At 40.0% G+C, this 19971-nt stretch overlaps 1 protein-coding gene across 2 annotated transcripts in view; it reads left to right on the forward strand.

Moving 5' to 3' along the window:
- The window catches only part of rcc1 (regulator of chromosome condensation 1), a 28226-nt gene extending 20351 nt beyond the window's left edge, over window positions 1-7875 (forward strand). The window contains exons 5-10 of one of the 2 annotated variants that reach the window (XM_073034752.1): window positions 676-772; window positions 2672-2794; window positions 3585-3737; window positions 5588-5707; window positions 6258-6410; window positions 7433-7875. In XM_073034752.1, the coding sequence (XP_072890853.1) occupies window positions 676-772; window positions 2672-2794; window positions 3585-3737; window positions 5588-5707; window positions 6258-6410; window positions 7433-7602 (816 nt within the window). In that variant the 3' untranslated portion in view covers window positions 7603-7875. The remainder of the gene's footprint in view (window positions 1-675; window positions 773-2671; window positions 2795-3584; window positions 3738-5587; window positions 5708-6257; window positions 6411-7432) is intronic. The other variant, XM_073034753.1, reaches the window with a different exon arrangement.
- Window positions 7876-19971: the final 12096 nt, after the last annotated feature.

Below are 19971 nucleotides of genomic sequence, written 5' to 3' on the forward strand. Positions count from 1 at the left end.
CTTGAGAGCTGGAAACAATGGATGCAAATGTCATCCAATCTGTAACAGGTGTGCCAAACCTATCTGACTTCTTGTTAGTGCAGAGGATGTGCTGCCACTTGTAATGTTCATTTTGTGCAAACTAATTGGCTACCTTTTAAAAAAGAATATTGAGACTTGAAGCAATTTTGATGATGTCAGGCATTTACAAAGTACTCTCTAGAGGTACTTTTCAAATGTAGTTATTGATTTAATGTTGGTAAACCATAGCAGATTTCCACACAGCAATTACACAAAAGACTGTATATTTGGGGGCAAATTTTGCCACTAGGTAAAGACTCTCAGAATATTGCCACAGAATTTTTATGTTCTCTGTGTGAGGGCAGACAAGCGATTGCATTGGAAAGGTGGTACCTCCAAATTTTGTGCTTTCCTTTGTTGCTGCACAAGACTATCAGGCTAGATTTTGTACTCAAGCCTCTGTGATAAATTGAACCACAGACAAGAATACTGTCCACTGAGCCGTACTTGATTCACCTTCTCTTCAGTGGCAATCAAACCATTTTTTTCTTTAATTTTCAATCCATTTTAGTATAAGGTTGTAGATTTCATTAACTTCTCTTGAGACACTAGATTTTCAAAAGCTTGCATTTTTTGAGGACTGTGCTTGAGGTGTTTAAATTTGAAATCCTGCAGGATAGCAATGGAGTTATTGGACTGCTGGAAGCAATGAAGACCAGCTCTTTGCCACAGGAAGTTCCTCTTGATGTTCCTATTGTTAAAATTGTCTCAGGTAAGACAGATTTTATTTGCATTAGTTAATTCAGGTCTGCAATGCTTTTCTATGTCAGATACACCAGACAGAACCATCCTGCGGCATTAAGAAGACATAAATGACAAATTACAAGATGAATGCTTAATTTCTTTCTGTATGGTGATAAGTTACATATGTGTAAGTGTTTTATAGAATTGGTATATTTTGATGTTTACATATTTCTTTGAGTTTTCAGTATGGATAATGTGTTTCATTATGAAAGTCTGAAAGTGTTGATGTTGACCTACGTATTTTCTGCTTGTTTTTATAATACAATTGAGCCAGAAAGTTGAGATTTAAAAGAAATTATACTTTACTCAAAAAAAACCACATGTATTAAACAGGAATATTCAAGACAATGTTTTCATAACATGACGCCATCAATTTTCATTATTGTACAACTTTTCACAAATAGTTCTTGGGGTTTTTTAGAGATTCATCAGCTTAGTGTGCAGTTGTAGGAGGATTTAAATTGTGACCCTTCTGCACAGACCCTTAGTTACAGGCAGAAGGCTGGGAACTGGGGTGAGGAGGAGAAAAAAGAAGGATCAGCCATGATTGAATGGAGGAGCAGACTCGATGGGCCAGATGGCCTGATTCTGCTCCAGTTTCCATTATTTAGTTGTGGCTGCTAAAGACAGCACACGGCTTTGTATCTTTTGCTGTTTCATTCAGGAGTTCTGATGTGAAATGGAGTTTGCTGACGTTACGGGATCATCCAACTGCACTGATGATGCACTTGAAATCACTGTCCAGAATAACTGGCTGGACCACTGGCAGTGGAAGCTGAGAATGAATAGGATATATAGTTGATGAGCAGAAAGGGAATGGTCTAGCAAGGAGTTTATAGAGTTCAAACCAGAAACGTGTAAAGTGATGCATTTTGGTATGTCAAATGTGAAAGTAGAATAATGGCAGAATTCTTAGCAGTGTGGAGGAACAGAGAGATCTTGGGATCCATGGCAATAGATCCCTCAAAGTTGCTGCACAAGCTGATAGGGTGTTTAAGAAGTTGCAAGGTTGTTGACCTTCATTAGTCAGGGGATTGAGTTCAATGGTTATGACATATTGTGTTCGGTCCTGGTCGCATCTTTATAGGAAATCTGTGGAAACTTCAGAGAAGGTGCAGAGGAAATTTACCAGGATGCTGCCTGGTTTAGAGAGCATGTCTTATGATGATAGTTTAAGTAAGCTAGGGTTTTCTCTTTGGAGCAAAGGATGATGAGGGGTGATTTAGTAGAGTTGTATAAGATGATAAGAAGCATGAATTAAGTCAATTGTTGGAGCCTTTTTCCCAGGGTGGAAATAACTAATCCGCGAGATGATTGGAGGAAGTAGAGGTGGAATGCCAGAGGTTGGTGTTTTACACAGTTGAGGGTGTGTAGAGAATGCTGCCAGATATAGACACATTAGGATATTTAAGACGAACAAGAGAAAAATCTGCAGATCTAAGCAACACACACAGAATGCTGGAGGAAGTCAGCAAGCCAGGCACCATCTGTGGGGGAAAAAAAGTACAGTCAGTGTTTCGGGCCGAGACCCCTTGGCAGGACCAGCATTTTGTGTGTGTTGCAGGGACATTTATGAGACACTTTAGGCACATCGATGAAAGAAAATGGAAAGCTCTGCGAGGGAGTTGTTAGGTTGATCTTAGAGTAGGTTAAAAGGTCTTGTGTGTGAAAATCTTAGGGATGCCTGAGGTTGTGAATGCACATCTCTCCTGCACTAGAGCTGAGCAGTATTGAAGATGGCCCCACTCTGTTGTGAGAGCTAAAAGTGATGGTTTCCTTTTGTTCACCTTGGGGATGGTTGCATTGCCTTGGTTGCTTGAATGGAAATGGATGATATATTTTCAGTGCTGAATTTTCTTCCTTTTAGGTAATGATCACTTGGCGATGCTGTCTCTTGATGGTGACATTTTGACTTCTGGCTGTGGTGAGCAGGGACAGCTAGGAAGAATTGCAGAATGTTTCACAAATCGGGGAGGACGAAGAGGTCTAGGTAAATATGGAATTAAATCAGGCAGTTGGGCTATATTAGGAAGTAGCCATTTGTCCCCTTGGACCTGCTGTGCCCTTCCATAAAATCTCAGTGCACTTGCTCTCTATTCCTTGACTCAATCCATCAAAATAAAAAAAAATTGTTTTGCAATTCCCCTCTTAAGGTTAATGAATTGATGCCATTTATTGTAGTTTTTTTTTGGTCAGGTTTATTGGCTCTCCTATCACATTCCTTCCTTTCCAGCCCTTCAAACTTTCACCCTCCCAGCTTCACCTATCACTTTCTAGCTTGTCTTCCTTCCACCCCCCTCCCCACCTTTTTCTGGCATCTTTCCCCTTCCTTTCCAGTCCTGATAAGGTCCTTAGCCCGAAATGCTGACTCTTCATTCCTTTCTATAGAGTCTGCCTGATCTGCTGAGTTCCTGTGTGAATGCAATGGGTTGTTTTCTTTGGGGTAGGGGGACTTGAGAACAATTGAATTGAGGCCTAGAAATTTAATAAAGGACGAGATAGGATTATTTCCAGTAACAAGCAGGCACAAAGTTGTTAATTGGTAGAAAGGTGAGAGAAAATGAGAGGTGATATCTGGAAGTCACTGCTGAAATTGGTGAAGGTACACGTTTAAAAAAAAAATGCCTGGATGAACACTGGAAGAGTTGCATCATGGAGGGCAATGGACGCATAACTGGAAAAATTGATTAACTTGTTTTGGCTAACATGTCCTGATAATCCAAATAGCTTCCCTGTGTGTTAGAGATGTTTACAATGTTCATTTTATTTAATTTGTTCAGAGCGACTACTTACTCCCAAGATCCTACGCCTCAAATCCAAAGGGGGCAGGAAGGTGAAGTTTTGTGATGTTTTCTGTGGTGCGTATTGCACATTTGCAATTTCGAAGGAAGGCCACGTCTATGGTTTTGGACTCTCCAATTATTATCAGTTAGGTGAGCAAAATTGAGAATTATTTACTATGCGTTATTATTTGAATATATATAAAGCTCTGTTTGGCCTATGTACCAGTAGGAATCTGTGTACCTTAGCACTGGAAGTAGGGCATTCAATTTCTTGTGCCAGCTCTACTATTGACTTGTTTTGCAGCACCAACACAGAGTGATACACAAAAAAGTTACAATAAGAAATGTATAAAAAATTAAATAAGTATTGGGAGGAAGAAAGATTCATTATCCATTCAGAAATCTGATGAAGAGGAGGGGAAGAAGCTGTTTTTAAATGTTGATGGAAAGCCAGTGTTTTTGATCACTGCTTGTCCAATTACCTTGCCAAATGTGAACTGTGATCTTTGTATAGATGGTTTATATTGAAATATTGTTGGAAGGAAGATGAAACCTGTTCAGAAAGCATAGCTTGTATGTAGGTTTTCTATTGAACTGTTTAATCAGCCATGGTTCCTGCATCGAAGTCTCTCAGCCGTTGCAAAGTTATTGGCTGCTTTCCTTCTTGCCCTTCTTAACCATGTTGCTGTTAGAGTCATAGAACACTACAGCATTGTTGTTGTGGTCTCCCTATATGAGGAAAAACAAGGACTGTGTTCAGTGTGCTTTTGACATTGAAAGACAATCCTGAAGTGTTTTACAACCAATGAAGAGCAGGAACTTCTGTAGGGAATGTAATCCAGCTTCCACCATTTCACATTCACCCGTTAATATTGTGCTCATTGACCAATTTTGTCATTACTTTTAAATCCTCTGCCAGCTTCAACAGGCTAACAACCCTTCCACACAGCAAGGTCCTACAGATAGTATTGTGCATTAATGGATGATGTGGATGGAACTTTTCCTTGCACTAAGAGTGCCTGAAAATATTTAATCCCTCTTCCCAGCTCTTCCCATAACATCAGGCAAATAACTGTGAAGTGGGATGAATCTCTGCAGTCCTTTGATTGGTGTGGATTTGTTGAGTTAAATGATCTACTTTATGCTTTACTTTTCATATAGGGGGCCATTTGGTCCATCACACTTTGCCAGTTTGAAAAAGAATCTCCAGTTCCCTACTCTTTAGACAAGCAAATCTTACATTTTCCAGTTTTTATCCAAACCATTCTAGAAAATTCCTGTGGATATGTTTTTGTACAACTTTCAGTAATTCTGCTTCACATCAAAATAATTCATTGTGTATAAAAGTGCTTCCTCTGTGGTATGATGGTTCTTTGCATCAACCACTTTGAATCATTGAAATGATGGATGAATCTCATGAGAGGGAAGAATTTCTCTATTTGATTTGTTCAAACCCCAAATAATTTAACTGCTATATCAATAATCTCAGTTGCATGAAGAAAATATGCAGTTTTTCTGTATGATTGAAGTCTCTCATCCCCGATAGCATTCTAGATGTCCTTTGCACTCTGCTGACTATCTTAATCTTATTTTTAAAATATGACAAGAATTAGATCCAATATTCCATCTTAATCTCAGCAGTGATTCTTAAAGATGAGGTACGTAAGGGCATCATGTGTTATATACCTGACCCCTACCAGTTATGTTTCTGTGATTCAGTGAGGAAAGTGACCTTACCTTTATACTGTAGAAAGTTTGTGTGTTTAACAGGACATACATTGACTCAGCCTGTAAGTGCTATCCCCAAATGTTAGATAGTATCATTGATGCTCATTATTGAGACTGTTTCTTGAGTGATAGGCTGGTGCAGTGGACCATCCTGTAACAAGAGTGACTGCTTTCAGGAGAGAGGTACCATCAGTAGTTGAGGAAGAAAAAAAGTCAAGAGGTGCAAAGAGAACAAGATATATATGAGCTGTACTCTCTTGTTTCTGCCACAGGAACACCAGGTACCACCTCCTGTTATTTGGCACATAAACTAACTGCATTCAAGAACTCGAAAAAGTCTTGGGCCAGATTCTCAGGCGGACAGCATCATACCTTGTGCTTGGACTCTGATGGTAGGTGTCACAGTGGGGAGAAAAGAAATATTCTTGTGTTTGCAGAGGGAGTCACTTTCCACTTAAGATTTTCCAGGTTGGCGAGGGTGGTGAAGTTCCATCAATTCTTTAGTTGCTGGCTTTTATTGTACAGTTTCTACTCTGGCATCATGCACAACACGCTGGAGGAAGGACCTTTCATCAGGTTTCGGCCTGAAACATTGACTGTTCATTTCCATGGATGCTGCTCGACCTGCTGAGTTCCTGCAGCGTGTTGTGCGTGTTGCTTTGACTCTGGCATCTTGCAGTGTATTTTGTGTTTGTTTTCTACTCAGGCATGTGATGTTCTACCATTTTTTTCCCCCTTGCCAGTCTAAATTTATTCTGGCATGTTCCCCCTTTTTAAGTCCTGAAGAAGGGTCTTGGCCAGAAACATCAGCTGTTTATTTCCATCAGTGCTGTCTGACCTGATGAGTTCCTCCAACATTTTGTGGTATTGCTTTGGACTTCCAGCATCTGCAGAATTTCTCATGCTTATAAATTTCTATCCTGCTTTTTTTCTATGTAAAAGGTAAAGCGCACAGCTTGGGTCGAGCAGAGTACGGGCGTCTAGGACTGGGAGAAGGTGCCACAGAGAAGAGCACACCTACTGTCATTCAAGGACTCCCTGTTATCACTGATGTGGCTTGTGGGGCTTCTGTTAGTTATGCAATTAGCAAGGATGGTAAGAATTTGCCTTTTCCATGGGTTGTAGGTTGTCTGCTAACTTTATTATTATTCATATGGGAGGGGCTGTCAGATGAATTGGGTGCAAAAACAGACCTTGGGATCAAGGTATGATCCAAGCCATCTGGCTGGATTGCCATCTCTGTTAAAGTGGTCCTGCCAAAGGTAATGGGAAAAGGAATGTGATTGAGAGGGCTAATAAATCAGCCATGATGGAATGGTGGCACAAACTTGATGGGCTGAATGGCCTAATTCTTCTACATGGTCTTATGGTCCTTGTTATTAATTGTTATTCCATTGAAGAAGCCTGGGCATCAATCAGGAGTGCTGCATCTGTCAGACAGATGCAGAACGCTCCATGGCTCAGTTTGCAAGGAGAGTTTTCCCAACACTCCTATCCAGTAATAAACTTGCATTAAGTTTAAACCCTGAGGTTGGCCCATTAGGTCTATATTTTGCACGAGCCTCCCTAACTCTGTAATCAGCATTTTAAAAAAAAAATTACCATTGTTCCATTGTTGTCCACAGCAGCATGTGGAAGAACATAAATAGAATCATAAGATCATGTAGCTTCAGAACTTCTTCACTATTTAGTTGTTTATTCAGCCTTGAATATACTCAATGGTTGAGCACATGCAGCCTCCCAAGGTCAAGAATTGGTGTGTAAATAAAATTCTAAAAATCACCTAATCTGTTCCAAGTGGCTGGCCCTTGTTAGAAGTTTCCTATTGATCCCAATTCTCCATTGGGAGGAAACAACTTAATATCTATTATATATACTGTAGATAGTATAACTTAATAACAGTACCTGATGGCATCTTATGATTCAGTAAGGCCTTTTTTAAAAATTCTAACCCAACCTGCAGTTCTTGGGTATGGCTGCTGCATTTCCAGCAATGACTATCTGCTTCACTGGCTCTAAAATGCTTAGGCAATCTCATCTTTTGTCAATGTTACTGTACAAATCCACAAGTTGTTTACTCTGTGAGCTCTGATGCACATCACTTTTCTGTTTTTCAGGTCGAGCTTTTGCCTGGGGCATGGGAACGAACTTCCAGCTGAGCACAGGCAATGAGGAAGATGAATGGAGTCCCATCCAGATGACAGGTCAGCAGCTGGAGAACAGAAAAGTGCTGTCCATCTCCAGTGGAGGCCAGCACACTGTACTACTGGTAGCAGACTATGAATAGAGCTGAGGATGCTAGCTACCTGCACAAAATCTACTGCCAAAATAAACCTCAACCTCCATCCCATCCCATCTGGACCAAGAACATGCATAATTGATTATTTTTAATTGATTTAGAACACAATGATGAAAATTCAGTTTTATTTTAAGTTATAAACATTTTTCTATGTTAAACTTCCAAGTTTATTTGCGTGAGATTGTCTGGGCAGGCAAGCAGATTGAAGAGAAAAAATATTCTTTTAAAATCTAATAAATCTTTTTGTAATAGTTTTCTATACGATGTTTGTGTTTCTAGTCCTTGTGTAGCCTGAAATATTTTGGTAACTTGAGTGTTTGAGGTGTGTTTGCTTTCACCTGTGTGACTAGGGTGGTTAGGGTGGTGTGTTTTTTTTTCATCCATGGCTTAAGTTTGTTTAAAGTTTTCAGATAGAATCTCAGCCTTGGGTCCATGGATGCCATGGTTAATGGTAGGAATCCATGGCATTAAAAAGGCTGGGTGCCCCTGATATAAGGTAGAATTTCCAATGAAAGAGTTTAAATTGAAGAGGATATAGAATATGATCAAAATCAAAATGCAATTTATTATTACAGATTTGGATTACAGTATATGTAATCTATTGTTTTGCAGCAGCAGCATAAAATTACTATGAATTACAAAAATACAAAGTGTAGAAAAGGAATAATGAGATTTCATGGGTTCATGGACTATTCAGAAATCTGATGGTAGAGAGGAAGAGTGTGGGTCTTCAGGGCCCTATACCTTTTCTATGATGTTCCAGATGCTGAGAATCCTTAAGGCACTGCCTTTTGAAGATGCCCTCGATGGTGGGCAGAGTTGTGCCTATGTTGGAACTGGCCAAGTTTACAACCATCTTCAGCCTCTTTTAATCCTGTACATTAGTGTCTCCATAACTGGTGGTGATGGAACTAACCAGAATGCTCTCCACCATGCATCTAAACATATTTCCAAGAGTCTCTGCTGACATACTGAATCTCCTCAAGTACCTAATGAGCTAGAGATACTGGTGTACCTTCTATGTGACTGCACCAATATTTTGTGAAAAGAGGTTATATTAAGGGGCACTAAAACATTGATGAACAAGCATTTTCAGTCATAACTGTCAAACAGAAAATGGATAAAAACCTACAGTTCACTAACAGTTATTTGGATACTTTTTTTTTCCAGAGAGCTGGCATAAGCACAAGAGGTACTTTGAACTTCTAATGTCTCATTTGTAAAATTGGTAAGGAGAGGAACCTCCTGAGCACTTATTGTTGGACAGCTGAGGATGAGTATCAGAGCAGTAAGATTACTGGCAAAAGCATGAAATGTTTTGTGATTGCAGAGGGAAAGTTTATAAAGAGTTATCATAATGTTGCTGTTGTCATTAGAAGGAGGTAGGCTTGATAGAGCAGCTGGTCTTGCTTTCCTATGGATTCAATAGATTTGGTGACATCTGACATGGCCAGCCATTGATCTTTTTGGCTGCTGTCTAAAGGTTGAAGACTCACTTGATCTGATTGAGATATTCAGGCTGGTAGTCTAGTGCACACTGGAGTATCAAGGGATAAGATGTTAAACTAAGGGAAGAGTGAGGTCACTATTCCAACAGTCTGGTATTCTGACCAACTTTTACCATTAATTGGGGGTTAGCTGGACAATTTCACGTATTGCCTGTGTGGCCTTTCCACACATAAACTAGGTATTACGTTATACAGTCAGCCCTCCTTATCCGCGGGGGATTGGTTCCAGGACCCCCGCGGATACCAAAATTCATGGATGCTCAAGTCCCTTATTTAACATGCAGTTAAACATACAGTGCAGTGGTCTTTAGGACCCAGCAGAACCCCAGGCTTTATTTAACATCTCAGTGTGGTGGACATTAGGACCTGGCGGCGCACTCTGAATCTGCAGTGTTTCTATTCACGAAAATAATCACGATCACAATTGAAAATAAGGTGGAAGTAATAAAGCGATCGGAAAGAGGTGTAACGCCATCAGTCATTGGAAAAGCATTAGGCTACAGTCGGTCAAAGATCGGAACAATTTTAATGGAGAATCGGGCCCTGCCCCGATGAAAGCTACAATTATTACTAAGCAACACAGTGGTTAAATTATTGAAATACGTATGTTTCTTAAGTATTTTATATGCATAGAAAGGTAAAATATATATTATACTAAGAAAAACATTTGACTGACGCTAAATAATACCTGATGTACCTGTTCCGACTTCAAATCCAATTTTAAGACAGACTCAGGAATGGAACTCATTCATAACCCGGAGAGTGCCTGTACTTTTAAGTCATTTCTAGATTACTTATAATACCTAATACAATGTAAATGCTATGTAAGTAGTTGTTATACTGTATCCTTTAGGGAATAATGACAAGAAAAAATAGTCTGTATATGCTTAAGCAACGAGTGCTGGAGAGAGAACTTCCGGGTTTTCCCGATCCACGGTTGGTTGAATCCGCGCATACGGAATCCGCGGATTAGAAGGGCCGACTGTATTCAAAATTAGCTTAAGGCACCTTGGAGCATGTTGAGATTGTAAAAGGCACCATATAAATACAGTTTATTTTTTATGCCACAATTCAGAATGCAGTCTCTGCATGATTGTTCTGAAATGATGCCCCTTCTACATTCTCCCCATTGTTCTTCGTCTTTCCTTTTTAATGTAATTGTCCTTTGAAAGAAACAATGGTCATGATCAGGGCCATTTGCTGATCCAACAACTAATTTCTTATCTAATTTTATAATTGATCACAGCCTCTCCTGAGGAAATTAATTTTCTCCATACACTCTAAATTAAACTCTTAAACATTCTGTTAGTTTTCCAGTTCAAATCGTTGCCATCGCTCATAATCACAACTAGTTGATGCTGTTATTCTGATCTACTCTGAATCATCTTTAGTTTGGATGTGCTTTCAGCAATGGGATGCCTATATGATACATATTAACTGCAATTAATCTTTTATATGAAGTTACTCTTTATAGTCCCTTAAGTATAAGGCCCTTAATTATAAAAATGCAAATTCTGTTGGCTAAGCACACAAAATACTGAAGGAACTCAGCAGTCCAGGAAACATCTATGGAAAAGAATATAGTTGACATCCTGATGAAGGGTCTTGGCCTGAAATGTAGACCAATGCTGGTTTCCGTAGATGTTGCCTGGCCTGCTGAGTTCCTCCAGCATTTTGTGTGCATTGTTTGGATTTGCAACATCTGCATGTTTTCTCTTGTTTGAAATTCTGTTGGCTATTGTTTTATGATTTCCTTTTATGTTTAAGTGACTAATAGAATTTTTAATACCAAGATCAAAATCACCGTACTGCCAGTATTCAACTAATACTGCCATATTTCTTCAGATTTCAAAATGTACCGTAATTCTTCTTATTCCTTCTCTTGTGCAAGTTCATATATATTTCTACCTCCAGACAATGCAAGAGAAGCTCTTCAGCATGTCACTTGTCTTCACCAACTTGGCTTTCCAATAACTGACTGAATATCTAAACATTTTGTTGCTAAAATGTTAAACTTTGACTTTATCCCCACTAGGTAAAGATGGGTCAGCTTTGCAAATTATTTCAACTTCCTTTGGAGTTTGGCAGTTGGCATTTTTCTACTTAAAGGGTAGACAAACTCTTCCTGTGCAGCTACTTAATGCACAATATGAGAAGCTTACAAGGTTAGTACAAATTAAGTCTTGAGGGACAGTTTCGACCCGAAACTTTGACTGTTTATTCAGCCTGACCCGAGTTCCTCCAGCATTTTTTGTGTTGCTTTGGATTTCCAGCATCTACAGAAGCTTTAGTGTTTAAAGTTAGTACAAAAGCTGGAGATTACAGAACAGGGGCCTGCACAAGGGCCTCTGTCTGACGTCGATCATTAACGGAGAGCTGCATCAGTGGAGAAATGCAAAGACATGGATATGATGATGTAGAAATGTATTAGATGCCATCAGACACTTGTAAACTTAGTGTCTGAGCAAGTGACAGGTATTGTTCCAAAAATATATGGTGGAAAATAATAGAGAAAGTGATGGACGTATGGAAACTGGTTTGAGATATCATGAATATACATGTCTCTGCATAGTTGCCCTGTCATGGAAGTTGAGTCATTTGAGGTGAGAAATTAAGTAAATTATGGGAGAAATAATTCAGAAATTGCCATGTTTGGAGCATTGAAGTTCATGTGTATTTTTCCTCCCCTAATACTGCCTTTTCTTTCCAATCACCCCACCCCCTACCTTGGCATCTACATTTTGCACTTCTGATACAAGACACTTAAAGATTCAAGATTAAGATTGTTGTCGTTATTCGGTACACAAGAGTAAAAGAGAACAAAGTGATAGTTACTCCAGATCTGATGCAGCATTTATAAAAAATACTAAGCATGAAGAACAAGATAAATGTACATACATAAGATAGCTTGTATACATAGACTGATTGTATGTACATAAGGAGATGCTAGGCATGAGTGCCTGTACATAAACTGACAGGAAATGATAAAATAGTGGTGATGGGGTGTGTGTGTGTGTGTGTGGGGGGGGGGGGGGTTAAGTTTGTGAAGGTGTTGATCACCCTTACTGCTTGGTGAAAGTAACTTTTTTATTCCAGGTGTAGACTGGACAAAGCCATAAAGGAACAAATTGGGATCAAATACAGTTGTTCCCTTTAAAGCTGAAAATTCAATGGAGAGATTAGCATGTACAATGTTAGACCAAAGCACATCCCTTTCATCTCTTAAAAGACAAACAAATAATTGAAAAATAAAATTCAGAATCATGCAGGCAGATAAACAATAACTGATAACTTTTAGCAAGAGCGTGCAGAGCTAATGGGCCAGGTCACCAGCTACATAAAATTCTGAAACCATAATGAGACTGAAGTTGGCTTGTATAAATTTTCCCATTATTCCTGTACTATTATCTTCCACCACGAGATGGTGATCTTGCATCAGTTGTAAATAAATAGATCATTTTAATCATTGGGGCATCAGAGTTTGAAGTTCATTTCTGGTGACATCTGGAAAAAGTTCATGCCTAACTCCCCATGGAATGTGCGGATTTTCTTCGAGTGCTCCAGTTTCCTCCCACAGTCCAAAGGTGTACCAGTTAGTAGGTTAATTGGTCATTGTAAATTGTCCTGCAATTAGGCTAAAATTAAATCGGGTTGCTGGGGCGGCACTGTTTCAATGGCTGGAAGGATCTGTTCCATGCTGTATCTCCAAATAAATAAATATTCAGATTCAGTTTATTGTCATTTAGAAACCACAAATGCAATGCAGTTTAAAAAAAATGAGACAACGTTCCTCCAGAATGATATCACAAAAGCACATAACAAAACAGACTACACCAGAAAATCCACATAACGTCTGGCAATCCCCAATCCAGAGTCCGGAGAGGCTGCTGCGTATTAATATCGCGCTACCATCTTAGCGCGTTCCTCAGAAAGGAACTCCAATCCCACCAGACAAAACAAGACCAAAAACTAAAGCTACAAGACCTGCACAAAACCACATACTTACAACATATACCGGTTACAACAGTGCAAACAATGCCATTATTGATTAAAAAAAAGACCATGGACACAGTAAAAATAGTCCAAAGATGTTAAAAGACTATAAGTTCAAAAGAAACCACCACACAGTTTCCACAAGTCCTCAGGGTCCCGATAGACTCGTCATCCCATGCAGGCGGCAGAAGGGAATACCCCCGCTATGGACTTCCACAGCGCCGCCCGACTCAGCCTCACAGACGCAGCACACAACTCAGCGCTCTGACCGCAGCGGACTCCGAGCCTCCGACCATCCCCTTTGGCACAGCTTCTCTGAGCACCATTATTGCCACCTGCTGTCAAAAATAAGTCAGTCAGAAGCACTTGGTGTCTATTTTGAAACTGGAATCAAACTCATTGAAAAAGTAATGTTTCAGGATGATGAGCTTGCAGCATTGACTATCACCAGCAAAATGAAATGTCAACACTCTCCAATGATACTGCTGAATCAGTATGTTTTCAACTTCCCTGCCATTGCTTCCAATTCTCAGTAAGTCCCATGTTCCTTTTGCTGAAGGAACTGTAATTTGGAACAGCAGAATCATTACAATCCTACACTCTGGCCGCTTTATTTGGTATACCTTGTTAATGCAAATATCGAATCAGCCAATGGTGGCAGGAACTCGATGAATAAAAGCATGTAAACATGTTGAAGAAATTTAATAGTTCAGACCAAACATCAGAATGGGGAAGAAATGTGCTCTAGGTAGCTTTGACCATGGAGTGATTATTGGTGTCAGATGGAGTGGTTTGAGTATCTCAGAAACTTGGTCTGAGATTTTCACTCATACCAGTCTATAGAGTTTACAGAGAATAATGCAAGAAACAAAAAAATCCAGTGAATGTAGTTATGTGGGTGCAAATGGCATGTTAATGAAGAGAGGTCAGAGGAGAATAGCCAGATTAGTTCAAGATGACAAGAAGGTGATAGTAACTCAACTGACCATACATTACAACATTGGTGTGCAGAAGAGCATCTTTGAATGCACAACATGTTGAACCTTGAAGTGGATGGGCTACAGCAGCAGACCACAAACATACACTTGATGGCCACTTTATTAAGTACAGGAGGAACTAATAAAGTGGCCATCAAGTGTCTATTAGCTGATGCATGAAAGAAAATGGAACAATGAATATGATTGTTGGACTTGGTGTTGAATCAGGAGGCCGTAGCTTAGAATGATATCTTACTGCCCATTACACGGCTGGGGTTTAGGGTAACAATGACAGTCCTCCTCTGTCCATGGCCACTCGGATGCAGAAGGATTCTTCATTGCTGTTTTCGGAACAGTTTTTGTTTTACCAGTCAGTTGTTAGACCTGAGCAGGACACCCAAACCTGGAGAACTGGTGGACCACTCTTAATCTAACCTCTACCCTTTGACCTGTTTAGCATGGGTGACCCTACAAAGAGCCAAAGCATAAAGGACTGACTAGCCAACATAGCTGCCCAGGTCATATAAGCCTCCAAACCACGATGAGTTTGTGGTTCTCTTGGAGGTCAGGTGGATTGATGTCTAATGATATTTAATACATTACTACATTATCGGCATGTCCTACTCAACTGTGACTGATATTTTTCAGAAATTGTAACCATGTGTTATTTGACTCTGTGCAGTGTGCTGTGGGTAACGTGTTTTTTCACCTTGGCTCCAGAGGAAAGCTGTTTAATTTGGCTGTATTCTGTATGGTTGAGTTGATGGGGTTTAAACTAGAGTTGCAGGAGGATGGGAACCAGAGGGCGAGAACAGTTAGTGGATAGGTTGTGAAGGCAGATGTTGGTAAGACCTCGGACAAAGTTAGGAATCAAAGTTGATCATGGTGTATTAGTGTCCAGAGCTTCCTGTATTTCAATGCAAGAAGTATAAGTATGGTAGGAAAGATGGATAATAGTGCTGAAGATGAGGTAGCTGGTTTACAAACAGAAGCAATGTGTAGATGTGTAGTGAGGATAGGATGTTGATAGGGCAAAATTGCAGTCAACAGCATGAATTGAAACATAAAAGGTGGATGAAATTGAAAAGGATAAACACAGAACTGAAGGAGTATCTGCATGCACATAGCATACAGAATAATGTAGATGAACTTGCAAGTTACAGATGGGCAGGTGTGATGTTGTAGGCATTACTGAATCATGGCTGAAAGATTATAGCTGGGAGCTTAATGTTCAGGAATACACGTTGTATGGAAAGGATAGGCAGGAAGGCAGAAGGGGCAGCATTGCTCTGTTGGTTAAAAAGACAATGAAATCAAACTAGAAAGAGGTGACATATGGTTAGAAGTTGTTGAATGATTGTGGACAGAACTAAGGAACTGCAGCAGTAAAAAGACCCTGATGGGAGTTCTATACAGATCCCCAAGCAGTATTAAGTATGTGGTTGCAAACTACAACGGGAGATAGAAAATGCATGCCAAAAGGACAATGTTGCAATAGTTATGGGGGACTTCAATATGCGGATAGACTGGAAAAATCAGGTTGGTGCTGGATTACAGGAGGGAGAATTTCTAGAATGCCTATGAGATGGCTTTTTAGAGTAGCTCATGGTTGAGCCCACTAGAAGGTCAGCTATTCTGGATTGGCTGTTGTGCAATGAACTAGAATTGATTAGTGTGCTTAGGAGCAAGTGATCATAAAATGATTGAATTCACCTGAAATTTCAGAAGAAGCTGAAGTCAGATGTATCAGTATTACAGTGGAGTAAAAGAAATTACAGAGGTATGAGAGACGAGTTGGCCAGAATTGATTAAAATAACACTGGCAAGGATAATGGCAGAGCAGCAACAGCTGGAATTTCTGGAAGCAATTTGGAAGGCACAGGATTTCTACATCCCAAAGAGGAAAAAGCATTCTAAAGGCAAGATGACACAACCATGGCTGATAAGAAAAGTCAAAGCCAACAAAAACTAAAGAGATGGCATACATTAGAGCAAAAAATAGTAGGAAGTTAGAAGATTGGAAAGCTTTTCAAAACCAACAGAAGGCACCTAAAAAATTCGATAAGCAGGTAAAGATGGAATACAAAACTAAGCTAGCCAATAATATTGAAGAGGATACCAAAAGTTTCTTCAGATATATAAAGTGTAAAAGAGGTGAGAGTGGATATTGGATCGCTGAAAAATGATGCTGGAGACGTAGTGATGGGGCAACAAAATAGCAGATGGACTGAGCAAGTATTTTGTATCAGCCTTCATTGTGGAAGACACTAGCAATATGGTGGAAGTTACAGGTGTCAGGGCATGAAGTGTGTGAAGTTACCATAACTAGAGAGAAGATTCTTGGGAAATTGAAAGGTCTGAAGGTGGTAAGTCACCTGGACCAGATGGTATACTTTTCAGAGTTCTGAACAAGCTGGCTGAAGAGATTGTGGAGGCATTAGTAAGGATCTTACAAGAATCACTAGATTCAGGAATGGTTCCAGAAAACTGGAAAATTGCAAATGTCCCTCCACTCTTCAAAAAGGAGAGAGGCAGAAGAAAGGAAACTATAGGCCAGTTAGTCTGACCTCAGTGGTTGGAAGCTGTTGGAGTTGATTATTAAGGATAAGGTACTTGGAGACACATGATAAAATAGGCCATAGTCAGCATGGTTTCCTCAAGAGAAAATCTTGTTTGCCAAATCTGTTGGAATTCTTTGAAGAAATAAAAGACAAAGTAGAATTGGTTGATAATGTTGTGTACTTGGATTTTCAGAAGGTCTTTGACAAGGTGCCACACATGAGGCTGTTTAACAAGCTATGAGCCCGTGGTATTACAGGACAGATTATATCATGGATAAAGCAGTGGCTAATTGGCAGGAGACAAAGAGTGGGAATAATGGGAGCTTTTCTTCCTGGCTACTGGTGAATAGTGATGGTCCACAGGGGTCTGTGTTGGAATGGATCCTTTTTACATTATATGTCAATGATTTGGATGATGGAATTGATGACTTTGTTGCAAAGTTTGCAGATGATATGAAGATAGGTGGAGGGGCAGGTCATTTTGAGGAAGTAGGCTACAGAGAACTTAGAATGGATTGGCAGATGGAATACAGTGGGAAGTGTATAGTCATGCATTTTGGTAGAAGAAATGAAAAGGTGAACTATTTTCTAAATAGAGAGAAAATACAAAAAAACTGAGGTGCAAAATGACCTGGAAGTCTTTGTGCAGGAATCCCGAAAGGTTAATTTGCTGGTTGAGTCTGTGGTGAGGAAGGCAAATGCAATGTTAGCATTTGTTTCAAGACGACTAGAATATAAAAACAAGGATGTAATGCTGAGGCTTTATAACACACTGGTGAGGCTTCACTTGGAGTATTGTGAGCAGGTTTGTTCCCTCTTATCTTTAAAAGGATGTGCTGACACTGGATAGTGTTCAAAGGAGGTTCACAAAAGTGATTCAATGATTGAATGGCTTGTCACATGAAGAGCATTTGATGGCTCTGGGCCTGTATTCACTGGAATTCAGAAGAATGAGCGGTGACCTCATTGAAACCTATCAAATGGTGAAAGGTCTTGATTGTGTTTGTGGAGAGGATGTTTCCAATGGTAGGAGAGTCTAAGACCAGAGGACACAGCCTCAAAATAGAGTGGCATCTTTTTAGAATGGTGAAGAGGAGGAATTTATTTAGCCAGAAAGTGGAGAATCTGGAATTCTTTGCCACAGGCAGCTGTGGGGACCAATTCTTTATGTATATTTTAAGGTAGAGGTTGATAGATTCTTGTTTGGTCAGGGCATAAGAGGATATGGGGAGAAGGCAGGAAATTGGGGCCAAGAGGAAAATCGAATCAGCCAAGATAAAGTGGTAGAAGAGACTCGATGGGCCAAATGGCCTAGTTCTGCTCTTCTATCTTATGGTCTTATAATTGAGCCTGAACTTGGATCTGGATAAAAATGATTTGTATTTGTCACTGATGCAGTTCTTTTATGATCCATCTCATTCAGAAATCCATCTTGGGCGTCTTTTTCGGGTCCTTGTTTTGGAAAGCATTTATTTTATGTGCTAGCTTTATAATCTTGAACTCTAAGCAGAGTAACAATGCAGGAAAAGGGACTGTCTACTTAGGAAATAAGATAATAACTGACTGTATCGCCAACAGAAGTCAACACAAGAAATTGCAAAGTTGGCCTGTCCTTTTACCCTGGTGAGGAATCAGGGGGCTATAAAGTCCACAATGAACAGACTTTGTGATGTACTTTGGCTTGTACACGCTGGAATTAAGGAGATTGAGAGGGGATCTGATTAAAACATATAAGATTATTAAGGGATTGGACAAGATAGAGGCAGGAAATATGTTCCAGATGCTGGGAGAGTCCAGTACCAAGAGGGCATGGTTTGAGAATAAGGGGTAGGTCATTTAGGACAGAGTTAAGGAAAAACTACTTCTCCCAGAGAGTTGTGGGGGTCTGGAATGCACTGCCTCGGAAGGTAGTGGAGGCCAATTCTCTGGATGCTTTCAAGAAGGAGCTAGATAGGTATCTTATGGATAGGGGAATCAAGGGATATGGGGACAAGGCAGGAACCGGGTATTGATAGTAGATGATCAGCCATGATCTCAAAATGGCGGTGCAGGCTCGAAGGGCCTAATGGTCTACTTCTGCACCTATTGTCTATGTGAGCTGGCTAATTAGATTCAGACTAGTTTGGTGACAGGAAGCCAAAGTAGAGGTAAAAGTAAACAGATGCATGAGAACTTTAAAATTGAAGGGTTTTTTTTCCTGGAGCAAAATCCATTTTGGGTCAAAGGAATGGATAACAAGAGTAAAGCAATGAACAATTTGGATATGGAAGTGGCAAAGACATAGATAAAACTTTCATTACCAGATGGGCTAAGGTTGGGATAGGATAGAGTGGAACTGAAGCAGGAGATCTTCTGATGTTGCAAATAGAATGGTTTGGGTAGCCAAGGAGAAGGATGAAGTCAATGCCAAGCAAACAAAATTTAGAGGGAACCTATAATAAATTGACCCAGGTGTTCTTAGGATAAAATGAAAGTCAATTTCAGTACTGCTGGTCAGATAATCAACATATCAAATTGAAAGTGGTGGGGAAGGGTGGTGGTGGTAAAGCATGTGAAACTCATTATTAATCCATTCTGACTAAGGGTCATTAAACTAAAACATCAACTGAATAACCCCAATGTTAATTGCAAAGGTAGGCATCTGCAGCTGGATAACAATCCCTCCTCTCAAGGAAAGATGTTCTTCAAGTCCAGGTAGAATTGTTGCTCAACTGATGTTGAAATGTAGTTGAGAATGTCCTTTTCCTTCAAGTTGATACATGAGTGCAGTCCTGCAGAGTTAATTGAGTAGCCATCAGGAATGTTCATCCTGCTGTAGTGGTTTGGCTTGTTTCTGTTTGTCAACAGCACTGACTGTCCAGGCTTGAGAAAGGTATTTTCAACTTGTTCACTACATTTAATTAATGCACAGCACTTTGGCACATCAGAGGCTTGATGTAAGAGAGTCCGAGCCAGCAACTGGAGGTTGGAGGTCCAAAATCTGCAGTCCCAGACTATGGGCTGGATACCCAGAGGAAGCCTCTCCTGTGCGTGTGTGTGTGGGGTGGGAAGGGGCTTGTTTTGTTGCTGCTGTTTGTATTGTTCTGTTGAACATTGTGGACATTCTATGTTGGTGCTGGAATTCATGGCGATACCTGAGGGCTGCCCCAACGATCCTTGGGTGTGTTACTTGACGCAAACGGCACATTTTACTGTATGTTTCAATATACATGTAACAAATAAATGTGAATCTGAGTAGTGAGACTTCTCTGCATTTGTCAGGTTAATATTCTCCTTAATGTTGCACAAGGCAAACTGATTAAAGAAAGAGCATGGTGT

Source organism: Hemitrygon akajei, chromosome 32 (assembly GCF_048418815.1).
Source record: "Hemitrygon akajei chromosome 32, sHemAka1.3, whole genome shotgun sequence".
In the NCBI taxonomy this organism is placed as follows: Eukaryota; Metazoa; Chordata; class Chondrichthyes; order Myliobatiformes; family Dasyatidae; genus Hemitrygon; species Hemitrygon akajei.